General features: G+C 62.6%; 3 protein-coding genes across 5 annotated transcripts; 1 reads left to right on the top strand and 2 right to left on the bottom strand.

The window, feature by feature from the left end:
* Window positions 1-2870: 2870 nt before the first annotated feature.
* MAPK7 (mitogen-activated protein kinase 7) lies at window positions 2871-14217 on the bottom strand. 3 transcript variants are annotated; one of them, XM_038172617.2, is made up of 7 exons: window positions 14067-14217; window positions 12634-12909; window positions 11129-11294; window positions 6322-7685; window positions 4453-4862; window positions 4238-4365; window positions 2871-3095 (listed from the first exon to the last, which is right to left on the bottom strand). In XM_038172617.2, exons 2-7 carry the CDS (start codon window positions 12839-12841, stop codon window positions 2948-2950), a joined length of 2424 nt encoding a protein of 807 aa, XP_038028545.2. In that variant the 5' UTR covers window positions 12842-12909; window positions 14067-14217; the 3' UTR covers window positions 2871-2947. The 3 variants fall into 3 exon arrangements, with proteins under 3 accessions (XP_038028545.2, XP_038028546.2, XP_071885608.1); XM_038172618.2 differs by having other exon boundaries at window positions 12634-12846; window positions 14067-14212; XM_072029507.1 differs by having other exon boundaries at window positions 11145-11294; window positions 12634-12846; window positions 14067-14203.
* Window positions 14218-15245: 1028 nt separating this feature from the next.
* LOC119715312 (uncharacterized) lies at window positions 15246-19775 on the top strand. The gene is made up of 3 exons (XM_038172619.2): window positions 15246-15334; window positions 15437-15505; window positions 16982-19775. The coding sequence occupies exons 1-3, from the start codon at window positions 15310-15312 to the stop codon at window positions 19354-19356; spliced, it is 2469 nt and encodes an 822-aa protein (XP_038028547.2). The 5' UTR covers window positions 15246-15309; the 3' UTR covers window positions 19357-19775.
* Window positions 19776-22754: 2979 nt separating this feature from the next.
* On the bottom strand, window positions 22755-26925 carry ZNF668 (zinc finger protein 668). Its single transcript, XM_072029492.1, has 2 exons — window positions 26398-26925; window positions 22755-26317 (listed from the first exon to the last, which is right to left on the bottom strand). The coding sequence occupies exons 1-2, from the start codon at window positions 26923-26925 to the stop codon at window positions 22904-22906; spliced, it is 3942 nt and encodes a 1313-aa protein (XP_071885593.1). The 3' UTR covers window positions 22755-22903.
* Between the last annotated feature and the right edge of the window lie 1003 nt (window positions 26926-27928).

The raw sequence follows: 27928 nt of genomic DNA, 5'->3' as shown, positions 1-27928 counted from the left end.
CCCATGACCCCATTAATCACCCAGCGACCCCATCAATGACCCAACGACCCCATTAACGACCCCGTGACCCCATCAATGACCCAACTGCCCCATCAACGACCCCACGACCCCATCAACGGCCCCATTACCCCATCAACGATCCCATCAATGACCCAATCGACCCCTTAATTGCCCAATCGACCCCTTAATGACCCAATCGACCCCTTCATGACCCAACTACATCATCAACAACCCCATCAAAGCCCCAAATACCCCATCAAGGCCTAACTGCCCCATCAACGACCCCATCAACAACCCAACTACCCCATCAATCACCCAAATACCCCATCAATGGTCCAACGACCCCATCACGACCCCATCACCCCATCAACGACCCCATCAAGACCCAACGACCCCCATCAAAGACCCAAATACCCCACCAAAGACCCAAATACCCCATCAAAGTCCCAAATACCCCACCAAGGACCCAAATACCCCATCAACAACCCAACGACCCCATCAAGACCCAACGACCGCATCAATGACCCAATGACCCCATCAATGACATCATCAATGACCCAACAACCCCATCAATGACCCAAATACCCCACCAAAGACCCAAATACCCCATCAACAACCCAACTACCCCATCAACCCCATCAATGACCCCATCAATGACGCCATCAAGACCCAACGACTCCATAAATGACCCAACAACCCCACCAAAGACCCAAATACCCCACCAAAGACCCAAATACCCCACCAAAGACCCAAATACCCCATCAACAACCCAAATACCCCATCAACAACCCAACTACCCCATCAACCCCATCAATGACCCCATCAAGATCCAACGACCGCATCAATGACCCAATGACCCCATCAATGACATCATCAATGACCCAACAACCCCATCAATGACCCAAATACCCCACCAAAGACCCAAATACCCCATCATAGCCCCAAATACCCCATCAACAACCCAACTACCCCATCGACCCCATCAATGACCCCATCAATGACGCCATCAAGACCCAACGACTCCATAAATGACCCAACAACCCCATCAATGACCCAAATACCCCACCAAAGACCCAAATACCCCACCAAAGACCCAAAAACCCCATCAAAGCCCCAAATACCCCATCAAAGCCCCAAATACCCCATCAACGACCCAACAACCCCATCAAGGACCCCATCAAGACCCAATGACCCCATCAATGACCCAACGACCCCATCAACCACCCAACAACCCCATCAACGCCCCCATCAACGACCCCCTCAACGCCCCGACCCCCCTTCAACCACCATCACCGACCCCCCCCAAACACCCATCACCCCCCCCCCGTGCCCCCCACCACCACCGAGGAACCACCCCGACTTAGATTTTCCGCCCCGCGGGTGCCGCCGCGCCCCTGCGCTGCCCCCCCTCCAACCCCGCGCCGCGGGGAGGGCCGGGGGGGGTGGGGTGTCCCCCCCCTGCCCCCCCTCAACCCCTCCTCAAAGCCCCCCCAACCCAACCCCCCCGGGTCCTGAGCTCTGTATCGTCCCCCCCTCGTGGTCTGTGATGTATTTGCTACGAAACCCATGCCACAAACGCACCTGCCTCTGCCTCCTTCCTTCCTCCTCCTCCTCCTCGGGATTTTTTGGGGTGGTGGGGGGGGGGGACACACACAAATATGGGTTGTTACCGGTGCCCAAAAGGGTCCCTATGGCTCCTATACGGACCCTATAGCTTCTCCCAGTAGCCAGCGAGGCCCTATAGCTCTCCCAGTGTCCCTGCAGCTCCCTATAGCCCCTATAGCTCCCCCAGTGCCCCTATAGTTCCCCTAGTGCCCCTATAGCTCCCCTGGTGCCCCTATAGCTCACCTGGTGCCCCTATAGCTCCCCCAGTGCCCCTATAGTTTCCTATAACGCCCAGAAGGCTCCCAGGGTGGCTATGGGGTTTCTATACCCCCCCCGAGAGGCCCCCTATAGCTCCCATAGGTCCCTAGGGCTGCCGTGGGGTCCCTACAAGCTTGTATAGCCCCATAGCCCCCCCTACAGCCCCTATAGGGCCATGGAGGTCAACGACAGCCCCACAGAGCCCCAAATTCCCCCTATAGACCCTATAGGTCCATAGAGGTCAATGATGGCCCCACAGAGCCCCAAAGCCCCCCCTATAGGTCCATAGAGGTCAACGACAACCCCACAGAGCCCCGAAGCCCCCCATAGCCCCTATGGGTCCATAGAGGTCAACAACGGCCCCAAAGAACCCCACCCCCCCCCTACAGCCCCTATAGGACCATAGAGGTCAACGACAGCCGCACAGAGCCCTGAAGCCCCCCCTACAGCCCCTATAGGGCCATAGAGTTCAATGATGACCCCACAGAACCCCAAAGACCCCCTACAGCCCCTATAGGGCCATAGAGGTCAACAACGGCCCCACAGAGCCCCAAAGCCCCCCTATAGGGCCATAGAGGTCAACGACGGCCCCACAGAACCCCAAAGTCCCCCTACAGCCCCTATAGGTCCACAGAGGTCAACGACGGCCCCACAAAACCCCAAAGCCCCCCAACAGCCCCTATAGGGCCATAGAGTTCAATGATGACCCCACAGAACCCCAAAGACCCCCTACAGCCCCTATAGGGCCATAGAGTTCAATGATGACCTCACAGAACCCCAAAGACCCCCTACAGCCCCTATAGGGCCATGGAGGTCAACGACAGCCCCACAGAGCCCCAAATTCCCCCTATAGACCCTATAGGTCCATAGAGGTCAACGATGGCCCCATAGAGCCCCAAAGCCCCCCTACAGCCCCTATAGGGCCACAGAGGCCAACAACGACCCCACAGAGCCCCAAAGCCCCCCCTATAGCCCCTATAGGTCCCCAGGGGGCACAAAACCGGAGCGTGGTTTCCTTACAAAGTTTAATGGGGTACAAGGAGTGGGGGGGGGGAGGGCGGGGGTCCCGTCGCGCCCCCCCCCCTTAAGGCTCAGGGAGGTCGTCGGAGAGGAGCATGGGGGAACCGAGCTGGAGGTCGCGCTGGAGGCTCTCGAGGGCGGCCGGGCTCAAGCGGTGGACCTCCAACCAGTCGGCGAGGAGCGAGGCCGAGAGCGGCGCCGAATCGCCTTGGCTGCGAGGGGACAGGGGTCAACGGGGTCCCCGGGGTGCCCGGGACGCACCCTACGGGGTCCCTTGGGTGCCAGAGGGGTGAGGGGGGCGGTGGGGAAGGGGGCGTCCCAAGAGGTTGGTCAATGGGGTTGAGTTAGGACACCAAGACATTTGGGTTCCTTGGTCAACGGGGTTGAGTTGGGACATCAAGATATTTGGGGTTTTTGGACAATGGGGTGGAGAGGGGACACCAGGACATTTGGGTTCTTCACCATCGGGATATTTGGGTGACACCACAAAATAACGGGGAACGGGGTGTCCCAAGACGTTGGTCAACGGGGTGGAAGAGGGACGCCAAGATTCTTGGGTTCCTTGGTCAACGGGGTTGAGTTGGGACATCGAGATATTTGGGGTTTTTGGGCAATGGGGTGGAGGAGGGTCACCAGGACATTTCGGTTCCTCATCATTGGGACGTTTGGGGTCACCAGGGAGAGGGAAACAATGGGGAACGGGGTGACCCAACGCGTTGGCCAACTGGATGGGCAATGGGATGGAGTAGGGTCACCAGGACCCATGGGTTCTTTGGTCAATGGGGTGGAGAGGGGACACCAGGACATTTGGGTTCCTCATCATTGGGACCTTTGGGTGACACCAAAAAATAACGGGGAACAGGGTGTCCCAAGACGTTGGTCAACGGGGTGGAAGAGGGACGCCAAGACTCTTGGGTTCCTTGGTCAACGGGGTTGAGTTGGGACATCAAGACATTTGGGGTTTTTGGACAATGGGGTGGAGAGGGGACACCAGGACATTTGGGTTCTTCACCATCGGGATATTTGGCTGACACCACAAAAAAATTGGGAACGGGGTGTCCCAAGACGTTGGTCAAGGGGATGGAAGAGGAACGCCGGGATTCTTGGGTTCCTTGGTCAACGGGGTTGAGTTGGGACACCAAGACATTTGGGGTTTTTGGACAATGGGGTGGAGGAGGGTCACCAGGACATTTGGGTTCCTCATCATTGGGACGTTTGGGGCCACCAGGGAGAGGGAAACAACGGGGAACGGGGTGACCCAACGCGTTGGCCAACGGGATGGGCAATGGGATGGAGTAGGGTCACCAGGACCCATGGGTGCCCCCCCACCCAGGACACCCGTGTCCCCTCTCACCTGTCCTTGTTGTCCCCCACCATGTCCAACGATTGGCTCAGGAACTCCTCCAGGTCGAAGCCGACCCCGTAGCCGGCCCCGCTCCCCTTGGGGGTCACCGAGAAGACGGGGGGCAGCAGGTCCTCCACCTTGGCGGGGGGAAGACAACGCTGGGCACGGGACCCCAACCCAAATTTTTTTTTGGGGAGGGGGTCTCCTCACCCAGGGTCCCTCACCTGCGACTTGGAGAGCTGTTGGGTGACGGTGGCCACGTCGGGGTCCGCGGGGCCGGGCGCGGGGGGCGGCTCGGCCCACACCTCGCCGCCCGGCCACGTTTCGGGGGGTCCCCCGCAAGGCGGTGGGGGGCACGGGGCCGGCGCGGGTCGCGCCGGGGGTCTTGGGGGGGCCCCGTCCCTCATTTTGGTCCACCTCTCGAGGAGGTGGCGGTCGTCGTCGGTGAGGACGAGGCCCCGGAGCCCCTCGCCGCGGCCGCGGGGCTCGCGCCGCTCGCGCTCCCGTTGCTTCTTCTCCCGTTCCTTGGCGCGCTCTTGGCGTCGCCGGCGCTTCTCCTCCCGTTCCCGCTGGCGCTCCGCCGCCGTCACCGGTTTCCGGCCCTCCGGAGCCTCCGGGGCGGCGCACGGGGGTTCTGAGGGGGATCGGAGGGGGTCAAGGGGGTGAAGGGGTCTGGGATGGGGTGAAAAAACCCACCCGGGATACCGAAATTCAAGGATGGAGGCACCAAAACCCATCCTGGGTCAGAAAAACTCAACAATTGAGCTCCCAGCCCCAAAAACTCAAGGATGGAGCCCCCAGTCCCATCCTAAAAAACAAAACTCAAGGATGGAGCCCCCAAAACCCATCCCGGGACACAAAAACTCAACAATTTAGCTCCCAACCCCCAAAACTCAAGGATGGAGCCACCAAAACCCATCCCAGGACCCCAAAACTCAAGGGTGGAGCCCCCAACCCCAACCTGAAACCCCAAAACTCAAGGATGGAGCCACCAAACCCATCCTAAAACCCAAAAACTCAAGGATGGAGCCACCAAACCCTTCCTAAAACCCAAAAACTCAAGGATGGGGGCCCCAATCCCATCCTAAAACCCAAAAACTCAAGGATGGAGCCCCCAACCCCATCCCAGGACCCAAAAACTCAAGGATGGAGCCACCAAAACTGATCTCAGGACCCAAAAACTCAAGGATGGAGCCACAAAACCCATCCCAGGACCCAAAAACTCAAGGATGGAGCCCCCAGCCCCATCCTGAAACCCCAAAACTCAAGGATGGAGCCAAAAAACCCATCCCAGGACCCCAAAGTTCAAAGGTGGAGTACCCAGCCCCATCCTGAAACCCAAAAACTCAAGGATGGAGCCCCCAGTCCCATCCTGAAACCCCAAAACTCAAGGATGGTGTCACCAATCCCATCCTGAAACCCCCAAGCTCAAGGATTGGGCCCCCAACCCCATCCTGAAACCCAAAACTCAAGGATGGAGCCACCAAAACTGATCTCAGGACCCCAAAACTCAAGAATGGAGCCACCAAACCCATTCTAAAACCCAGAAGCTCAATGATGTTGCCCCCAACCCCATCCTGAAACCCCAAAACTCAAGGATGGAGCCAAAAAACCCATCCCAGTACCCCAAAGTTCAAAGGTGGAGTGCCCAATCCCATCCTAAAACCCAGAAACTCAAGGATGGAGCCACAAAACCCATCCTGGGACACAAAAACTCAAGGATGGAGCCCCCAACCCCAACCCTCAAGGATGGAGCCACCAAACCCATCCTAAAACCCAAAAACTCAAGGATGGAGCCCCCAACCCCATCCTGAAACCCCAAAACTCAAGGATGGAGCCACCAAAACTGATCTCAGGACCCAAAAACTCAAGAATGGAGCTCCCAACCCCATCCTAAAACCCAGAAGCTCAATGATGTTGCCCCCAACCCCATCCTGAAACCCAAAACTCAAGGATGGAGCCACCAAAAATGATTTCAGGACCCAAAAACTCAAGGATGGAGCCACAAAACCCATCCCAGGACCCAAAAACTCAAGGACGGAGCCCCCAACACCCCCCCCAACCAGCACCCAAGGGCCCTGGATGCTCCTCACCTTTACTCTTGTTCCTCATGGCCGACTTGAGCAGGGCGGCCTTGAGGGCGGCCTTGGTGTCATCAGAGATGGCGCCGTCCCTCTTGGGGGGCGCGGGGGCCCCCGGCTCCGCCTTCACCCGGGGGGAGTCCATTGGGCAGTCGGGGGCAGGGGCCGGGCCAGGGCTCGGCATGTCCACGTCGGTGCAGGGCCAGGACGCGCCAACCCCGGCTGCGGCGGCGTTGGGGACGTTGACGTTGGTGTTGGCCATGGTGGCGTTGGCGTTGACCATGGCGGCGTTGGCGTTGGCCAAATTGACGTTGGCGTTGGCCAAATTGACGTTGGCCATGGTGGCATTGGCCCTGTTGACATTGGCCAAGTTGACGTTGGCCATGGCGGCGTTGGCCACGCCGGCGTTGGCCACGTTGACGTTGGCCATGCCAACGTTGGTCAACCCAACGCCGGCGTTGGCCACCGCGGTGACGCCGCCGCTGGCCGCGTCGTTGACGCCCCCCATGGGGACGTTGACGTTGGGCACGGCGGCGCCGCCGCCGCCGCCGGCCGCGTTTTCGGCCGGCGCGAAGGCGATTTGGCGCCGGATGCCGTCGCGGCGCTCGTGGAAATCGGCGATTTCGGCCACGATGGCCGCCTTGATCTCTTCTTTGGTCAACACCCGGCGGTCAAAGGCGAAATCGAAGGCGGGGACGCACTCGGGCTCGTCCTCGGGGTCGTGATATTTGGCCAAAAAAGGGTGCCGCAAGGCCTCGGCCACCCCCACCCTCTCCCGGGGGTCGAAACGCAGCATCCTCCCCAACAACGCCAAGGCCGCCGGCTCGGCGTCGCCGAAAAGACTCTCCCACGGCACCGCCGGGCGCGGGGGCAAGCTCTGCACGTAGGCCCTCACCCTCTCGGCCCCGATGGCGGCCATGACGGTGGCCGGCGGCGTCCCCAGCACGGCCATGATGAGTTGGAGCTGGTGGACGTAGTTCCTCCCAGGGAAAAGTTGCCGGCGGCCCAACATTTCGGCAAAGATGCAGCCCACCGACCACATATCGATGGCGCGGGTGTAACGGTGCAAGGAGAGGAGGAGTTCGGGCGCCCGGTACCAGCGGGTGGCGACGTATTCGGTGAGGAAGGCCTTGGCGTGGCGGGGGTCGGCGCCCAGCCCGCGGGCCATGCCGAAATCGCCGATTTTCAGCTCGCAGTTCTCGTTGACCAAGAGGTTGCTGGGCTTGAGGTCGCGGTGGAGGACGTTGGCCGAGTGGATGTACTTGAGGCCCCGCAGGAGTTGGTAGAGGAAGTAGCGGACGTGCTCCAAGGTCAAGGGTTGGGAGGAGTGGATGATTTGGTGGAGGTCGCTCTCCATCAGGTCCAGGACCACGTAGCTGCCGGGGGAGAAAGAAGGGGGGCCGGGGTGGCCCGGGGAGGGGGGTTGGGGTGGTCCCCGTGGGTGCCACCATCACCCTAGGGACCTGGTTGACCAGGTGGGCTCCATCCCACGTTCTTGAGACCCTTTCATGATGACCCAGGAGGGTTTGGGGACGTCTCCATGGGTGCCACCACCACCCAAGGGACCCAAGGGACCTGGTGGGTTCCATCCAACGTGAGCGGATCACTCAAGAAGACCCAAAAAGGGGTTGGGGTGGTCCCCGTGGGTGCCACCACCACCCTAGGGACCCTCCAAGAAGACCCAGGAGGTGGTGGGGACGTCCCCATGGGTGCCACCACCACCCTAGAGACCCTCCAAGAAGACCCAGGAGGTGGTGGGGACGTCCCCATGGGTGCCACCAGCACCCTAGGCACCCAAGGGACCATCCCATGGGTGCTGAGAGCCTTCAAGAAGACCCAAAAAGGGGTTGGGGAGGTCCCCATGGGTGCCACCACCACCCTAGAGACCCTCCAAGAAGACCCAGGAGGTGGTGGGGAGGTCCCCATGGGTGCCACCACCACCCTAGGGACCCAAGGAACCAGTTGGGCTCCATCCAACGTGAGCTGATCACCCAAGAAGACCCAAAAAGTGGTTGGGGATGTCCCCATGGGTGCCACCACCACCCAAGGGACCCAAGGGACCAGTTGGGCTCCATCCAACGTGAGCTGATCACCCAAGAAGACCCAAAAAGGGGTTGGGGACGTCCCCATGGGTGCCACCACCACCCTAGGGACCTGGTGGGCTCCATCCCACGTTGCTGAGAGCCTCCCAAGACCCAAAAAGGGGTTGGGGACGTCCCCATGGGTGTCACCACAACCCTACGGACCCTACAAAAAGACCCAGGAGGGGTTGGGGACGTCCCCATGGGTGCCACCACCACCCTAAGGGACCCAAGGGACCATCCCATGGGTGCTGAGACCCTTCAAGAAGACCCAAAAAGGCGTTGGGGAGGTCCCCGTGGGTGCCACCACCACCCTACGGACCCTCCAAGAAGACCCAGAAGGGGTTGGGGAGGTCCCCATGGGTGCCACCACCACCCAAGGGACCCAAGGAACCAGTTGGGCTCCATCCAACGTGAGCTGATCACCCAAGAAGACCCAAAAAGGGGTTGGGGTGGTCCCCATGGGTGCCACCACCACCCTAGAGACCCTCCAAGAAGACCCAGGAGGTGGTGGGGACGTCCCCATGGGTGCCACCAGCACCCTAGGCACCCAAGGGACCATCCCATGGGTGCTGAGAGCCTTCAAGAAGACCCAAAAAGGGGTTGGGGAGGTCCCCATGGGTGTCACCACAACCCTACGGACCCTACAAAAAGACCCAGGAGGGGTTGGGGACGTCCCCATGGGTGCCACCACCACCCAAGGGACCCAAGGAACCAGTTGGGCTCCGTCCAACGTGAGCTGATCACCCAAGAAGACCCAAAAAGGGGTTGGGGAGGTCCCCATGGGTGCCACCACCACCCTAAGGGACCCAAGGGACCATCCCATGGGTGCTGAGACCCTTCAAGAAGACCCAAAAAGGGGTTGGGGAGGTCCCCATGGGTGCCACCACCACCCTACGGACCCAAGGGACCAGGTGGGCTCCATCCCATGGGTGCTGAGACCCTCCCAAGACCCAAAAAGGGGTTGGGGAGGTCCCCATGGGTGCCACCACCACCCTAGGGACCCGGGTGACCAAGAGGGTTTGGGGACGCCCCCATGGGTGCCACCACCACCCTAGGGACCCAAGGGACCAGGAGGTGGTGGGGACATCCCCATGGGTGCCACCACCACCCTAGGGACCTGGTTGACCAGGAGGCATTGGGGACGCCCCCATGGGTGCCACCACCACCCTACGGACCTGGGTGACCAAGAGGGGCTGGGGACGTCCCCATGGGTGCCACCACCACCCTACGGACCTGGGTGACCAAGAGGTGGTGGGGACGTCCCCATGGGTGCCACCACCACCCTAGGGACCCAAGGAACCAGTTGGGCTCCATCCAACGTGAGCTGATCACCCAAGAAGACCCAAAAAGTGGTTGGGGATGTCCCCATGGGTGCCACCACCACCCAAGGGACCCAAGGGACCAGTTGGGCTCCATCCAACGTGAGCTGATCACCCAAGAAGACCCAAAAAGGGGTTGGGGACGTCCCCATGGGTGCCACCACCACCCTAGGGACCTGGTGGGCTCCATCCCACGTTGCTGAGAGCCTCCCAAGACCCAAAAAGGGGTTGGGGACGTCCCCATGGGTGTCACCACAACCCTACGGACCCTACAAAAAGACCCAGGAGGGGTTGGGGACGTCCCCATGGGTGCCACCACCACCCTAAGGGACCCAAGGGACCATCCCATGGGTGCTGAGACCCTTCAAGAAGACCCAAAAAGGCGTTGGGGAGGTCCCCGTGGGTGCCACCACCACCCTACGGACCCTCCAAGAAGACCCAGAAGGGGTTGGGGAGGTCCCCATGGGTGCCACCACCACCCAAGGGACCCAAGGAACCAGTTGGGCTCCATCCAACGTGAGCTGATCACCCAAGAAGACCCAAAAAGGGGTTGGGGTGGTCCCCATGGGTGCCACCACCACCCTAGAGACCCTCCAAGAAGACCCAGGAGGTGGTGGGGACGTCCCCATGGGTGCCACCAGCACCCTAGGCACCCAAGGGACCATCCCATGGGTGCTGAGAGCCTTCAAGAAGACCCAAAAAGGGGTTGGGGAGGTCCCCATGGGTGTCACCACAACCCTACGGACCCTACAAAAAGACCCAGGAGGGGTTGGGGACGTCCCCATGGGTGCCACCACCACCCAAGGGACCCAAGGAACCAGTTGGGCTCCGTCCAACGTGAGCTGATCACCCAAGAAGACCCAAAAAGGGGTTGGGGAGGTCCCCATGGGTGCCACCACCACCCTAAGGGACCCAAGGGACCATCCCATGGGTGCTGAGACCCTTCAAGAAGACCCAAAAAGGGGTTGGGGAGGTCCCCATGGGTGCCACCACCACCCTACGGACCCAAGGGACCAGGTGGGCTCCATCCCATGGGTGCTGAGACCCTCCCAAGACCCAAAAAGGGGTTGGGGAGGTCCCCATGGGTGCCACCACCACCCTAGGGACCCGGGTGACCAAGAGGGTTTGGGGACGCCCCCATGGGTGCCACCACCACCCTAGGGACCCAAGGGACCAGGAGGTGGTGGGGACATCCCCATGGGTGCCACCACCACCCTAGGGACCTGGTTGACCAGGAGGCATTGGGGACGCCCCCATGGGTGCCACCACCACCCTACGGACCTGGGTGACCAAGAGGGGCTGGGGACGTCCCCATGGGTGCCACCACCACCCTACGGACCTGGGTGACCAAGAGGTGGTGGGGACGTCCCCATGGGTGCCACCACCACCCAAGGGACCCCCGGAGGGGACACCCACACGGAGCGGAACTCGCCGTAGGGGACGGTGGGCTTGAGGATGTCCTTGATGCCGATGATGTTGTCGTGCTTGAAGTGCTTGAGGATCTTCAGCTCCCGCAGCGTCCTCTTGGCGTTGGTCACCACGTCGAAGGCGTTGGGGATCTTCTTGATGGCCACCTGCTGGCCTGGACACCCCCACCGGGGGGGGTCGTCACCCACCCCCAGGGGGACACCCAAGGGGACCTGGGTGCCACCACCCGAGGGACCCAAGAACCAGCACCCAAGGGACCCAATGACCAAGAGCCACCACCCAACGGGATGAAGGTGACCAAGAGCCACCAAGTGCCACCACCCAATGGACCCAAGGACCATCACCCAACGGACCCCATTGGCCAAGAGCCACCACCCAAGGGGACCAAGGTGCCACCACCCAAGGGACTTGGGTGACCAAGAGCCACCACCCAAGGGACCCAAGAACCATCACCCAAGGGACCCCATTGACCAAGAGCCACCACCCAAGGGGACCTGGGTGCCACCACCCAAGGGACCCAAGGACCATCACCCAAGGGACCCCATTGGCCAAGAGCCACCACCCAAGGGACCAAAGTGTCCAGGTGCCACCACCCAAGGGACCCAAGGACCAAGAGCCACCACCCAAGGGGACCTGGGTGCCACCACCCAAGGGACCCAAGAACCATCACCCAAGGGACCCCATGGCCAAGAGCCACCACCCAAGGGACCCGGGTGTCCCGATGTCACCACCCAATGGGACCCCATTGGCCAAGAGCCACCACCCAAGGGACCCAAGACCCATCACCCAAGGGACCCCAATGACCAAGAGCCATCACCCAACAGGATCAAGATGACCAAGAGCCACCACCCAAGGGACTTGGTTGTCCAGGGGCCACCACCCAAGGGGACCAAGGTGCCACCACCCAAGGGACCCAAGACCCATCACCCAAGGGACCCAATGACCAAGAGCCACCACCCAACGGGATGAAGGTGACCAAGAGCCACCAAGTGCCACCACCCAAGGGACCCAAGGACCATCACCCAAGGGACTCCATTGGCCAAGAGCCACCACCCAAGGGGACCTGGGTGCCACCACCCAAGGGACCCCAATGTCCAAGAGCCACCACCCAACGGGATGAAGGTGACCAAGAGCCACCACCCAAGGGACTTGGGTGTCCAGGGGCCACCACCCAAGGGGACCAAGGTGCCACCACCCAAGGGACCCAAGACCCATCACCCAAAGGACCCCAATGACCAAGAGCCACCACCCAAGGGGACCAAGGTGCCACCACCCAAGGGACCCCATTGGCCAAGAGCCACCACCCAAGGGACCCAAGAACCATCACCCAAGTGACCTAGGTGCCACCACCCAAGGGACCCCATTGGCCAAGAGCCACCACCCAAGGGGACCAAGGTGCCACCACCCAAAGGGACCAAAGTGTCCAGGTGCCACCACCCAAGGGACCCGGGTGTCCCGGTGTCACCCCCCCCGGTTCCTCCCCCCGTCCTCACCGGTGTCCCTCCGCCGCGCGGAGCTGACGACGCCGTAGGCGCCGGTGCCGATGGTCTCGATGACCTCGTACTCGTCCCCCACCTCGAAGGTGACATCGAGGGCCCGGGCCTTCAACAGGGCCAAGGGACCCCCCCCCCCGGCTCCTTGTCCCCTGCCGGGGGGGTCCCGGTCCCGGCGCCCCCCGGCCTCCGCCTCCGTCTCCGCCATGGCGCCTGCGTCACGTCATCGGGTCGCCGGGTGTCCCCGCGGGCACGGCGGGCCCCGTCCCCAAGCCCCTGGGGACCCCGGGGTGGGGGGGACACACAAAAGGGGTTGGTTTTGTTTTTGGGGACTGGGGGGGGGGGTCCAGGTGACGGGGAGGGGACCCAAGGGATTTGGGGGGGACCCGAGGGACTTGGGGACACCCAAGGGACCCCAGAAGGACCCAAGGGACACGGAGGGGACCCAAAGGACTTGGGGACACCCAAGGGACCCCAGGAGGACCGAAGGGACCTGGAGGGGACCCAAGGGACCCCAGGGAGTCCCAGGGTTTTGGGGACACCCACAAGACCCAAGAAGGACCCAAGGGACCCAAAGGGACCCAAGGGACCCCAGAGGGACCCAAGGGACCTGGAGGGGACCCAGGGCCTTGGGGACACCCAAGGGATCCCAGGGGGACCCAAGGGACCCCAGGGAGACCCAGGGTCTTGGGGACACCAACAAGACCCAAGAAGGACCCAAGGGACCCAAAGGGACCCAAGGGACCCCAGGGAGACCCAAAGTACCTGGAGGGGGCCCAAGGGACTTGGGGACACCCAAGGGACCTGGAGGGCACCCAAGAGATGGGGAGGGGACCCAAGGGACCCAGAGGGCACCCAAGGGACTTGGGGACACCCAAGGGATCCCAGGGGGACCCAAGGGACCTGGAGGGGACCCAAGGGAGACCCAGGGTCTTGGGGACACCAACAAGACCCAAGAAGGACCCAAGGGACCCCAAAGGGACCCAAAGAACCCCAGAAGGACCCAAGGGCCTTGGGGACACCCAAGGGACCCCAGAGGGACCCAAAGGACCTGGAGGGGACCCAAGGGACCCGGAGGGACCCCAGGGCCTTGTGGCCACCCGGGACCACCCAAGGGACCCCAGGGGGACCTAAGGGACCTGGAGGGGACCCAAGTGGTGGGGAGGGGACCCAGGGTTTTGGGGACACCCAGGGGACCCCAGGGGGACCCAAGGGACCCGCAGGGACCTCAGGTCAACCCCTCCCCCCCCCCAAAAAAAGGGACCCCCCCACCCCCCACCCCAACACCCCCCCCCCACCCTCAGGAGCACCCCCACGTGACACAGCGGACCCCCACGTGACCCCACGGCCCCCACGTGACCCCGGGGGACCCTCACGTGACCCAGGAGGGGATCCCAAACCCTCCCCCCCCCCCCCCCGGGGGCCGCTCTCACCTCCCGCCGCTCCCGCCGCTCCCCGCGCTGCCCGGAAGTGGCGCCGGCTGGCCAATCAGAGGCGCCGCCGCGGGCCACGCCCACCCCGGCCGCCGCCGGCCAATCAGCGCCGGGCCTGTTGCTAGGGGGAGGTGGCGTTGCTAGGGGCGTTGCTAAGGAGGGGAGGGCGTTGCTAAGGGGCGGGGCCAACCGTTGCTAGGGGCGGGCGTTGCCATGGTGAAGCTGTCACTCAAAGCTCCCCCGTTGCTAGGGGGCGTGGCTTGCTCCCGGAGGGGGCGTGGCCACGCCCTGCGCATGCGCAGAGCCCCTCCGGCCCCTCTTTGGGGGGGGGGGCGGCATTTTGGGGGGAAACCCGGGCTTTTTGGGGGCGGGGGGGGACGGGAAGTGACGTCAGCGCTGGGAGGGGCCTCAGCACCGGATCCTGCCCCCCCCCCGGGTCCCTCTCGCTCGGCAGCGACGCTTGGGGGGCGCCCCCCCCCCCAAAATCCCCCCCCTGTAGGCCCCGAGCCTTGGGGACCCCCCCCAGGACCCCCCCAAATCCCCCAGGACCCCCCCGACCCCCCCAAAATTTAGGGACCCCCCCCAGGACCCCCTGACCCCCCCAAGGACTTGGGGACCCCCCCAGGACCCCCCCCCAAATCCCCCAGGACCCCCCCACCCCCCCCCCAAAATTTAGGGACCCCCCCCCAGGATTTGGGGACCCCCCCAAAACCCCCCAGGATCCCCCCAAAATCCCTCCAACCCCCCCCAAAATTTAGGGACCCCCCCTAGGATTTGGGAACCCCCCCAAAAAATCCCCCCCAACCCCCCAAAAATTTAGGGATCCCCCCCCAAAATTTAGCGACCCCCTCCCCAAAATTTAGGGACCCCCCCAGGATTTGGGAACCCCCCCCAGAAGCCCCCAAGCCCCCCCAAAACCCCCAAGACCCCCCCAAAATCCCCCTCAACACCCCCAAAATTTAGGGATCCCCCCCAAAAATTAGGGACCCCCCCAGGATTTGGGGACCCCCCAAACCCCCCCAGGACCCCCCAAAAACCCCCAAGACCCCCCCAAAATCCCCCCCAACGCCCCCAAAATTTAGGGATCCCCCCCAAAATTTAGGGACCCCCCTCCCCAAAATTTAGGGACCCCCCCTCCAGGACTTGGGGACCCCTCCAGGTTTTGGGGACCCCCCCAAAAATTGCCCCCCCCCCCCCCATTGACCCCCCCTCTCTCTCCTTTGCAGCCCCCCCCCCGAGGACGATGCAGGCCAGTGCCGGCCCCGCGGGTAAGGGGAGGGGGGGGAGGCGAATTTTGGGGTATTTTGGGGTGTTTCGGACCTTTTTGGGGTCCCCAAACCCCCCCAAAATTAAATTTGTCCCCCCCCCAGGTTGCCCCATGGACACCCCAAGTGGGGCGCCCGGAGCCGCTGAGGACGCCCCCAAGGAGCTGCCAGCAGGTGAGACCCCCCCCAAAAAAAAATTTTGGGGTGGGGTGGCCCCAAAACACCCCCAGAGCCCCCCCAGGGGACCTCCATTTTTGGGACACCCCAAAAAATCCCGGGGGGGGGAAAAAAAGGGGTTGGGGGGGGTCCCGACCCTATAGGATGCCTTGGGATGGGGTTGAGGGGTGGATCGAGGATTTTGGGACCTCCTTGGCCAACGTTTTTGGGGTAAAAGTTGGGTTTTGGGCACTCAAGACCCTATAGGATATTTTGGGATTGTTTCAAAGGCATTTAGGATCTTCTTGGTCAAGGTTTTGGGGTTAAAAGTTGGGTTTTGGGCGCCCAAGACCCCGTAGGATATTTTGGGATCGTTTCAAAGGCATTTAGGATCTTCTTGGTCAAGGTTTTGGGGTTAAAAGTTGGGTTCTAGGCCCCCAAAACCCTATAGGACGTCTTGGGATGGGTTTAAAGTCTAGAACGGGGCATTTAGGATCTTCTTGGCCAACATTTTTGGGTTCAAAGTTGGGATCCTTTCCCCCAAATCCCTCTCGGACACCTTGGGATGGATTTTAGGGATAAATTGACACATTTAGGATCCTCTTGGCCAACATTTATGGGTTTAAAGTTGGGTTCTAGGTTCCCAAGACCCTTTAGAACATTTTGGGATCGGTTTGAAGGATAAATTGACGCATTTAGGATCTTCTTGGCCACCATTTTTGGGTTAAAAGTTGGGTTCCATGCCCCCAAGACCCTATAGAACATCTTGGGATGGGTTTAATGTCTAGAACGGGGCGTTTAGGATCCTCTTGGCCAACATTTTGAGGTTAAAAGTTGGGATCTAGGTTCCAAGACCCCGTAGAACATCTTGGGATGGGTTTAATGTCTAGAACTGGGTGTTTAGGATCTTCTTGGCCAACATTTTTGGGTTAAAACTTGGGATCCAGTCCCCCAAATCCCTCTAGGACATCTTGGGATGGGTTCAAAGGATGGATCGAAGAGTTTAGGATCTTCTTGGCCAACATTTTTGGGTTAAAAGTTGGGTTCTAGGCTCCCAAGACCCTATAGAACACCTTGGGATGGATTTTAAGGATAAATTGACGCATTTAGGATCCTCTTGGCCAACATTTTGAGGTTAAAAGTTGGGTTCTAGGCTCCCAAGACCCCATAGAACATCTTGGGATGGGTTTAAAGTCTAGAACGGGGCATTTAGGATCTTCTTGGCCAACATTTTTGGGTTGAAACTTGGGATCCAGTCCCCCAAATCCCTCTAGGACATCTTGGGATGGGTTCAAAGGATGGATCGAAGAGTTTAGGATCTTCTTGGCCAACATTTTTGGGTTAAAAGTTGGGTTCTAGGCTCCCAAGACCCTATAGGACATTTTGGGACGAATTTTAAGGATAAGTTGACGCATTTAGGATCCTCTTGGCCACCATTTTTGGGTTCAAAGTTGGGTTCCATGCCCCCAAGACCCTTCTCGTCCCGCCCCACAGCCGGCGCGTCCGGCGGCCGCCCCTACATCTGCAGCGAGTGCGGCAAATCCTTCGCCCAGTGGTCCAAACTGGAACGGCACCGGCGGAGCCACACGGGCGAGCGCCCCAACGCCTGCGGCGAGTGCGGCAAACGCTTCGCCCAACGCTCCCACCTGGCCCAGCACCTCCGCACCCACACCGGCGAGCGGCCCTACAAGTGCGGCGAGTGCGGCAAGGCCTTCGGCTGGAGCTCCAACCTGGCCCAGCACCGCCGCACCCACACCGGCGAGCGCCCCTACGCCTGCGGCGAGTGCGGCAAAGCCTTCAGCCAAAGCACCAACCTGGTCAAGCACCAGCGCGCCCACGCCGGCGAGCGCCCCTACGCCTGCGGGCAGTGCCGGAAAGCTTTTTACCGCAGCTCCGACCTCCTCCAGCACCAAGCCAGCCACTCGGGCGAGCGGCCCTACCGCTGCGGCCAGTGCGGCAAAGCCTTCGCCCAACGCGCCAACCTGCTGAAGCACGGCAAGACCCACGGCGGCGAGAAGCCCTACCGCTGCGGCGAGTGCGGCAAGGGCTTCGTGCAGAGCTCGGAGCTCATCCAGCACCAGCGCAGCCACAGCGGCGAGAAGCCCTTCGCCTGCGGCGAGTGCGGCAAGCGTTTCGGCCACGGGGCCACCTTGGCCAAGCACCGGCGCCTCCATTTGGGCTTGCAACCTCACCGCTGCGCCGAGTGCGGCCGGGCTTTCGGGCTCCGCTCGGCGCTGGCCCGGCACCAGCGGGCTCACGGCGAGGAGCGCCCCTTCGCCTGCGCCGAATGCGGCCAAGCCTTCGCCCTCCGCTCCAACCTGGCCCTCCACCGGCGCACCCACGCCGGCGAGCGGCCCTACCGCTGCGGCGAGTGCGGCAAGAGCTTCGGCATGAGCTCCACCCTGGTGCGGCACCAGCGCATCCACACCGGCGAGAAGCCCTACGGCTGCGGCGAGTGCGGCAAGGGCTTCGTGCGCAGCGCCCACCTGGAGCAGCACCGGCGCACCCACACCGGCGAGCGGCCCTACGGCTGCGCCCGCTGCGGCCGGCGTTTCAGCCAGAGCTCCAACCTCATCACCCACGAGCGGGTGCATCTGGAGGAGGCGCACGGCGCGGCGGTGGCGGCGGCGGCGGCGGCGGCGAGGGTGGGGGTGGGGGTGGGGGAGGGGGAGGGGGTGGGGGGGGAGGGGGTGGGGGTGAGGGTTGAGAGGGTTGGGGGGCTTGGGGGGCAGGAAGGGGTGGAGGTGGTGGGGGAGCACCCAAGGGTGAAGACTGTTGGGGGGCATCAAGATTTGGAGAAGTTTGGGGAGCACCCAAGGGTGAAAACTCCTGGGGTGCATCAAGATTTGGAGACGTTGGAGGAGCACCCAAAGGTGAAGACTCTTGGGGTTCCCCAAGATTTGGAGGAGCACCCAAGGGTGAAGACTCCTGGGGGTCACCAAGATCTGGAGATTTTGGAGGAGCACCCAAGGGTGCAGACTCTTGGGGGTCTCCAAAATCTGGAGGTGTTGGAAGAGCACCCAAAGGCGAAGACTCTTGGGGTTCCTCAAGATCTGGAGAAGTTTGGGGAGCACCCAAGGGTGAAGACTTTTGGGGTGCATCAAGGACAAGAGGTGATTGAGGAGCACCCAAGGGTGAAAACTCTTGGGGGTCCTCAAGATCTGGAGGTGTTGGAAGAGCACCCAAAGTATCAGACTCTTGAGGTTCCTCAAGATTTGGAGGAGCACCCAAGGGTGCAGACTCCTGGGGGTCACCAAGATCTGGAGATTTTGGAGGAACACCCAAAGGCGAAGACTCTTGGGGTTCCTCAAGATTTGGAGAAGTTTGGGGAGCACCCAAAGGTGAAGACTCTTGAGGTTCCTCAAGATTTGGAGGAGCACCCAAGGGTGAAGACTCTTGGGGGGCACCAAGATCTGGAGGTGTTGGAAGAGCACCCAAAGGCGAAGACTCTTGGGGTGCGTCAAGATTTGGAGGAGCACCCAAGGGTGAAGACTCTTGGGGTTCCTCAAAATTTGGAGACATTGGAGGAGCACCCAAGGGTGAAGACCCCTGGGGGTCACCAAGATTTGGAGCAATTCGGGGGGCACCCAAGGGTGCAGACTCTTGAGGTTCCTCAAGATTTGGAGATTTTGGAGGAGCACCCAAGGATGAAGACTTTTGGGGAGCACCAAGGACAAGAGGTGATTGAGGAGCACCCAAGGGTGCCGACTTTTGGGGTTCCCCAAGATTTGGAGATTTTGGAGGAGCACCCAAGGGTGCAGACCCCTGGGGGTCACCAAGATTTGGAGCAATTTGGGGGGCACCCAAGGGTGCAGGTCCTCGGGGTGCCCCCAGCTCTGGAGGAGCACCCAAGGGTGCCCCCCGAATGATGCCGGGGGGCGGAGCCTCGCCCCCCGGGGCCTCCTGATTGGTCGGGGTCAGCGCCCCCCGCGACGCCATTGGCTGAGAGGGGTGGGTGGGAGGGGCGGGGGTGGATGGAGGGACGGGATTGGCTGAGAGAAAGGGAAAGGTGGCACGGGATTGGCTGAGGGTGGTGCTGAGACGGGATTGGTTGAGAGCAGGGGGCGGGGCTGGAAGGGGATTGGTTAGAACGGGGCAGGCTGGCACGGGATTGGGCGGTGGGGGGGGGGGGGGGGCGGGGAGGGGATACTGGCACGGGATTGGCTGAGAGGGGGATGACGTCACTTGGCCCAGCGCGGTGATTGGTCGAGTTGTAGGCGTGCTCTGCAGCCATTGGCTGGGAGGCGTTGGGGGGGCGGGGCTTGAATAAAGGTGGTGACAGCCCAGAGCAGAGGTGGCACCGGGACACGGGGGGGGGGGGGGGGGGACACTTGGGGGTCCCCAGGGGTGGGGGCACCTCGGTCACCTTTTGGGGTGACATTTGGGGTCCTTGGGGTGGTGGCACCGGGACGTGGGGGTCCCTTTTGGGGACGGTTGGGTCCCCAGGGGTGGTGGCACCTTGGTCCCTTTGGGGTGGTGGCACCAGGACACGTGGGGTCCTTGGGGTGGTGGCACCCTTGGGTGGTCCCCAGGGGTGGTGGCACCTTGGTCACTTGGGGTCCTTGGGGTGGTGGCACCAGGACACTCGGGTCCCCTTTGGGGGGTCCCCAGGGGTGGTGGCACCAAGGCACATGGGGTCCCTAGGGTGGTGGCACCTTGGTCCCCTTGGTGGTGGCACCAGGACACTTGGGTCCCTTGGGGGTGGTGGCACATGAACGCCTTGGGGTCCTTGGGGTGGTGGCACCAGGACACGTGGGTCCCCTTGGTCACTTGTGTTCCCATGGGTGGTGGCACCTTGGTCCCCTTGGTGGTGACACCAGGACACTCGGGTCCCCTTGGAGTGGTGGCACCTTGGTCAATTGGTCCCCTTGGTGGTGGCATCTGGACACCTTGGTCACTTGGGGTGGTGGCACCAGGACACTTGGGGACCTTGGGGTGGTGGCACCTGGACATGGGGGTCACCTTGACATCGGGACACTCGGGTCCCTTGGGGTGTCCCCTTGGGGTGGTGGCACCTTGGTCCCCTTGGGTCACCTTGGGGTGGTCCCTTGGGGGTGACACCAGGACACGTGGGGACCCCATGGGTGGTGGCACCTTGGTCACTTGAGTCCCCTTGGTCATTTGGGTCACCTTGGGGTGGTGGCACCTTGGTCACCTTGGTAGTGGCACCTGGACACTTGGTGCCCTTGGGTGGTCCCCAGGGGTGGTGGCATCTTGGTCACTTGGGGTCCTTGGTGGTGGCACCAGGACACTTGGGTCCCCTTTGGGGGGTCCCCAGGGGTGGTGGCACCAAGGCACATGGGGTCCCTAGGGTGGTGGCACCTTGGTCCCCTTGGTGGTGGCACCAGGACACTTGGGTCCCTTGGGGGTGGTGGCACATGAACGCCTTGGGGTCCTTGGGGTGGTGGCACCTTGGTCACTTGGGGTGGTGGCACCAGGACACGTGGGGTCCTTGGGGTGGTGGCACCCTTGGGTGGTCCCCAGGGGTGGTGGCACCTTGGTCACTTGGTCCCCTTGGGGTGGTGGCACCAGGACATTTGGGGACCTTGGGGCGGTGACACCAGGACACTCAGGTCCCTTGGGTGTCCCCTTGGGGTGGTGGCACCAGGACATGGGAGGACCCCAGGGTGGTGGCACCAGGACACGTGGGTCCGCTTGGTCACTTGGGTCCCCATGGGTGGTGGCATCTTGGTCCCTTGGGGTGGTGGCACCTTGGTCATTTGGGTCCCTTGGGGTGGTGGCACCAAGACACTCGGGTCCCTTGGGTGGTCCCCAGGGGTGGTGGCACCTTTGTCACTTGGGGTAGCAGCACCAGGACATTTGGGGTCCTTGGGGTGGTGGCACCTTGGTTACTTGGGTCACCTTGGGGTGGTGGCACCAAGACACTTGAGGACACTGGGTGGTGGCACTGGGACACTTGGGGCTCTTGGGTGGTCCCCAGGGGTGGTGGCACCTCGGTCACTTGGGTCCCTTGGGGTGGTGGCATCGGGACACTCGGGTCCCTTTGGGGTGGTCCCCATGGGTGGTGGCACCTTGGTCACCTGGGTGGTGGCACCAGGACATTTGGGTCCCTTGGGGTGGTGGCACCTTGGTCACTTGGGGTGGTGGCACTTGGACACTTGGTCCCCTTGGTGGTGGCACCAGGACACTCGGGTCCCTTGGGTGGTCCCTTGGGGTGGTGGCACCTTGGTCACTTGGTCACCTGGGGTGGTGGCACCAGGACATTTGGAGTCCTTGGGGTGGTGACATTGGGACACGTTGGTCCTTTGGGGTGGTCCCCATGGGTGGTGGCATCTTGGTCACCTGGGATGGTGGCTCCTGGACATGTTGGGACCCCAGGGTGGTGGCACTGGGACACTTGGGTCCCTTGAGGTGGTCCCCAGGGGTGGTGGCACCTTGGTCACTTGGTCCCCTTGGTGGTGGCATCTTGGTCACTTGGTCACCTTGGGGTGGTGGCATTGGGACATTCAGGTCCCTTGGGTGGTCCCCATGGGTGGTGGCATCTTGGTCACTTGGGTCCCCTTGGTCATTTGGGTCACCTTGGAGTGGTGGCACCTTGGTCCCCTCGGTGGTGTCCCCAGGACCCTCAGGTCCCTTTGGGGTGGTCCCCAGGGGTGGTGGCACCTTGGTCACTTGGGGTGGTGACACCAGGACATTTGGGGTCCTTGGGGTGGTGGCACCTTGGTCACCTGGGATGGTGGCTCCTGGACATGTTGGGACCCCAGGGTGGTGGCACTGGGACACTTGGGTCCCTTGGGGTGGTCCCCATGGGTGGTGGCACCTTGGTCACTTGGGTCCCCTTGGTCATTTGGGTCACCTTGGGGTGGTGGCACCTTGGTCCCCTCGGTGGTGTCCCCAGGACCCTCAGGTCCCCTTGGGGTGGTCCCCATGGGTGGTGGCACCTTGGTCACTTGGGTCCCTTGGGTGGTCCCTTGGGGTGGTGGCACTTGGACACTTGGTCCCCTTGGTGGTGACACCAGGACACATGGGGTCCCTAGGGTGGTGGCACCTCGGTCACCTTTTGGGGTGACATTTGGGGTCCTCGGGGTGGTGGCACTGGGACACTTGGGTCCCTTGGGTGGTCCCCATGGTCACTTTGTCCCCTTGGGGGTGTCCCCAGGACCCTCGGGTCCTTTTTGGGGTGTCCCCAGGGTGGTGTCCCCTCGGTCACGTGATCCCCATGGGCTCTGTCCCCTCCCCCCCCCAAATGTCCCCTCCCCCTCCCCAAAATGTCCCCTCCCCACCCCCCCCCATTGACGAGGCTGCGTCGCGCTCGGCCCCTTTATTTCCAACACCCCCCAGGGGGGCGTGGCCTCGGCAAGCCCCGCCCCCAGCCACACCCCCATATCCATATAAGGAAAAGCCCCGCCCCTAAATCCCTCCTCAAAGCCCCGCCCCCCTCCCGCAGCCTCAGCATCAGGGGGCGGGGCCTGGCGGAGGCTCCGCCCCTTGGGTGGCGGAAGGGGGCGTGGCCTGCGGGTAGGGGGCGGGGCCGTGACGTCGTTGGTGCTTGCGGAGCCCCGCCCTCGCCAGGAAGCGCTTGGGGCACAGCGGGCAGCCGAAGGGGCGGGGCTCCGGGGGGGCGGGGCCTGGGGGACACGCCCCCACAGCGGCCATGTTGGGGGTGGCGGGGAGGAGGGGGGCGGCCATGTTGGGTGTGGCTGTGATGGGGGCGGCCATGTTGGGTGTGATGGGGGAGGCCATGTTGGGCGTGGCCACGTTAGTGGCGGCCATGTTGGGTGTGGCCACAGTGGAGGCGGCCATATTGGAGGCGGCCATGTTGGGTGTGGCCATGTTAGTGGCGGCCATATTGGGTGTGGCCATGCTGGGCGTGGCCATATTAGAGGCAGCCATGTTGGGTGTGGCCATATTGGAGGCGGCCATATTGGGTGTGGCCATATTGGGCGTGATGGGGGCGGCCATGCTGGGCGTGGCCATGTTAGTGGCAGCCATATTGGGCGTGGTCAAGTTGGAGGCAGCCATATTGGGTGTGGCCACAGTGGAGGCAGCCATGTTGGGTGTGGCCATACAGGGCGTGGCCATGTTGGGTGTGTTGGGGGCGGCCATATTGGAGGCAGCCATGTTGGGTGTGGCCATGCTGTGCGTGTTGGGAGCGGCCATATTGGGTGTGGCCATGTTGGGGGCAGCCACGTTGGGTGTGGCCATATTAGAGGCAGCCATATTGGGTGTGGCCATGCTGGGCGTGGCCATGTTGGGGGCGGCCATGTTGGGCGTGGCCATGCTGGGCGTGTTGGGAGCGGCCATATTGGGTGTGGCCATATTGATGGCGGCCATATTGGGTGTGGCCACAGTGGAGGTGGCCATATTGGGCGTGGCCATGTTTGTGGTGGCCATATTGGGTGTGGCCATGCTGGGGGTGGCCATGTTGGGCGTGTTGGGAGCGGCCATATTGGGTGTGGCCGTGTTGATGGCGGCCATATTGGGCGTGACCACCGTGGAGGTGGCCATATTGGGTGTGGCCACACTGGGGGCAGCCATATTGGGGCCCACCCCGAGGACGGCCATGTTGGGGCCTCCCAGGGGGGCAGCCATATTGGGCGTGGCCACGCTGGGGGCAGCCATATTGGGCGTGCCAAAGGCGGCGGCCATGTTGAGGCCCCCGCAGTCCACGGTTCCCCCGGTGGCGGCGGCGGTGACGGCGGCCATGTTGTGCTCGGAGGCGGCGGCCATGATGGCTCCCGGCGCGGCGGCCATGTTGTGGGCAAGTCCGGCGGCCACGGTGACCCCGAGTCCGGTGGCCACGTTGGGGCCGAGGCCGGCGGCCATGTCGTGACCAACGGCGGCCATATTGTGGCTTGTTGGAGTCCCCAAATCGTGGCCAACACCGGTGGCCACCTCATGCCCCATGGCGGCCATATTGTGGCCCGATGGAGTCCCCAAATTGTGGCCAACACCGGTGGCCACCTCATGCCCAACGGCGGCCATATTGTGGCTCGTTGGAGTCCCCAAATTGTGGCCAACACCGGTGGCCACCTCATGCCCAACGGCGGCCATATTGTGGCCCGATGGAGTCCCCAAATTGTGGCCAACACCGGTGGCCACCTCATGCCCAACGGCAGCCATATTGTGGCTCGTTGGAGTCCCCATATCGTGCCCAACACCGGCGGCCATGTCATGGCTAACGGCGGCCATATTGTGGCTCGTTGGAGTCCCCAAATTGTGGCCAACCCCGGCGGCCATATTGTGGCTCGTTGGAGTCCCCAAATCGTGGCCAACACCGGTGGCCACCTCATGGCCCACGGCAGCCATATTGTGGCCCGATGGAGTCCCCAAATTGTGGCCAACACCGGTGGCCACCTCATGCCCCATGGCGGCCATATTGTGGCTCGACGGAGTCCCCATATTGTGGCCAACCCCGGCGGCCATATTGTGGCTCGTTGGAGTCCCCAAATCGTGCCCAACACCGGTGGCCACCTCATGCCCCACGGCGGCCATATTGTGGCTCGACGGAGTCCCCACATTGTGGCCAACACCGGCGGCCATGTCATGGCTAACGGCGGCCATATTGTGGCCCGATGGAGTCCCCAAATTGTGGCCAACCCCGGCGGCCATATTGTGGCTCGATGGCGTCCCCAAATCGTGCCCAACACCGGCGGCCATGTCGTGCCCCACGGCGGCCATATTGTGGCCCGTTACCGCCCCGACACCTCCTCCCACCGCCTCGGTAGCCAAACCTTGCCCCGCGGTAGCCCCCGCCCCCCCGCCCCGTCCCCCCTCCCTCTTTCCGTGCGTCCTCTCGTGCTTGCGCAGCCCCGAGGCGCCTCCGAATCCCTTCCCGCAGCGCCCGCAGGCGTAGGGCCGCTCACCCGAGTGCGTCCTGCGGTGCTTGCCCAGCGCCGCCCGCTCGCCGAAGCCCTTCCCGCACTCGCCGCACCGCCAGGGCCGCTCGCCGCTGTGGGTCAGCCGGTGCCTCTTGAGGTCCCAGGAGGCCACGAAGCTCTTGCCGCACTCGCCGCAGCGCCAGGGCCGCTCGCCGGTGTGGGTGCGCCGGTGGACGGCCAGGTCGGCGGGTTGCCGGAAGGCTTTGCCGCACTCGCCGCACCCGTAGGGCTTCACCCCTTGGTGGGCCCGCTGGTGCCGCCGGTAACTGGAGGGGTCGGCGAAGGTGCGGCCGCACTGGGGGCAGAGGAAGGGGCGCTCGCCGGTGTGGACGCGCTGGTGGCTTTGGTAGGAGGAGAGCTGGGTGAAGGTCTTGCCGCAGGTGCCGCAGGCGTAGGGCTTGCGGGGGGCGTGGATGCGCTGGTGGCAGGCGAGGGAGGACGAGCGGCCGAAGCTCTTGCCGCACTCGGCGCAGAGGAAGGGGCGCTCGCCGGTGTGGACGCGCTGGTGGTTGCGGAGGTCCTTGCGCTCGGCGTAGGCTTTGGGGCAGGAGGAGCAGCGGTGGGGGCGGAGGCCGGCGTGGCCCCGCCGGTGTTTGCGGTAAACCGAAGGGTCGGCGAAGGATTTGGGGCAATCCGGGCAGGAAAAGGGGCGTTCGCCGGTGTGGGCGCGTTGGTGGATGGTGAGTTTGGAGAGGGTGCCGTAGGATTTGGGGCAGGCGGCGCAGGGGAAGGGGGGAGAGGGGCGAGGGCAGGAGGAGCACGGGGCGGTGGTGGCATCTTCATGGGGTTTGGTGGCGTCATCGAGGGGTTTGGTGAGGTCATCGAGGGGTTTGGTGACATCTTCATGGGGTTTGGTGACATCTTCATGGGGTTTGGTGAGGTCATCAAGGGGTTTGGTGGCGTCTTCAAGACGTTTGGTGGCGTCTTCATGGGGTTCGGGACGTTTTCGGGGGGTTTGGTGGCATCTCCGAGGGTTTTGGTGATGTCTTCAAGGGTTTTGGGGACATTTCGGGGGGTTTTGGTGACGTCTTCAAGGGTTTTGGGGACGTTTCTGGGGGTTTTGGGGACATTTCGGGGGGTTTTGGTGGCGTCTCCAAAGGGTTTGGTGGCATCTCCAATGGGTTTGGTGACGTCATCAAGGGTTTTGGTGGCATCTTCAAGGGTTTTGGTGATGTCTCCAAGGGTTTTGGTGACATTTCGGGGGGTTTTGGTGACACCTCTAGGGCTCTTGGTGACATCTCCAAGGGTTTTGGTGACGTCTTCAAGGGTTTTGGGGACATTTCTGGGGGTTTTGGTGACGTCTCTTGGGGTCTTAGTGCTATTTCTGGTGGTTTTGGTGACATCTTTTGGGGTCTTGGTGACGTCTTTTGGGGTCTTGGTGACGTCTTTTGGGGTCTTGGTGACATCCCCGGTGGTTTTGGTGCTATTTCTGGTGCTTTTGGTGCTATTTCGGGGGGTTTTGGTGACATCTCCGGGGCTTTCGGGCGCGTGCAGCGTGGTTTTGGGGGTGGCCCCACGGGACCGGGTGGTGGCACCTCTGGTGGTGGCATCTCCGGTGGCTTTGGTGGCCCCTCGGGACCTGGTGGTGGCACCCATGGGTGCAGGTGTCACCACGGTGGCCCTGTTGGTGGCGCTCCTGGACCTGGTGGTGGCCCCGGTGGCTTCGGCGCGAGGGGGCCACCGGCAGCGGCGTCCCGGCTTGGGGGGGGCGTTGGGGACATGGGGACGTTGGGGTCCCCATGGGTGACATCGTTGGGGTCCTCAAGGGTGACATCTTGGTGGCCTTCATGGGTGACGTCATTGGGGTCTTGGGTGACATCATTGGGGTCCCCAAGGGTGACGTCATTGGGGTCTTGTTGGGTGACGTCGTTGAGGGTCCCTTGGGTGACATCTTGGTGGCCCCCATGGGTGTCATCGTTGGGGTCTTGTTGGGTGACGTCATTGGGGTCCCCATGGGTGACATCTTGGTCCCCATGGGCGCCATCTTGGTGGCTCCCATGGGTGTCATCGTTGAGGTCTTCATGGGTGTCACCAAGGTCCCCATGGGTGACGTCGTTGAGTGTCCCTTGGGTGTCACCGAGGTCCCCATGGGTGTCACCGAGGTCCCCTTGGGTGTCATCGTTGAGGGTCCCTTGGGTGACGTCACTGGGGTCCCCATGGGTGCCACCTCGATCCCCATGGGTGACATCTTGGTGGCCCCCATGGGTGACGTCATTGAGGGTCCCTTGGGTGCCACCGAGGTCCCCATGGGTGTCATCGTTGAGGTCTTCATGGGTGTCACCGAGGTCCCCATGGGTGACATCTTGGTGGCCCCCATGGGTGACATCGTTGGGGTCTCGTTGGGTGACGTCATTGGGGTCCCCAAGGGTGACATCTTGGTCCCCATGGGCGCCATCTTGGTGGCTCCCATGGGTGTCATCATTGAGGTCTTCATGGGTGTCACCAAGGTCCCCATGGGTGACGTCGTTGAGTGTCCCTTGGGTGTCACCGAGGTCCCCATGGGTGTCATCGTTGAGGGTCCCTTGGGTGACGTCACTGGGGTCCCCATGGGTGCCACCTCGATCCCCATGGGTGCCATCTTGGTGGCCCCCATGGGTGA

The sequence above is a fragment of the Anas platyrhynchos genome, chromosome 30 (genome assembly GCF_047663525.1).
Source record: "Anas platyrhynchos isolate ZD024472 breed Pekin duck chromosome 30, IASCAAS_PekinDuck_T2T, whole genome shotgun sequence".
Lineage (NCBI taxonomy): Eukaryota > Metazoa > Chordata > Aves > Anseriformes > Anatidae > Anas > Anas platyrhynchos.
Note: the sequence above shows the minus strand (reverse complement) of the source record. Positions and strands in the feature narration are given on the sequence as shown.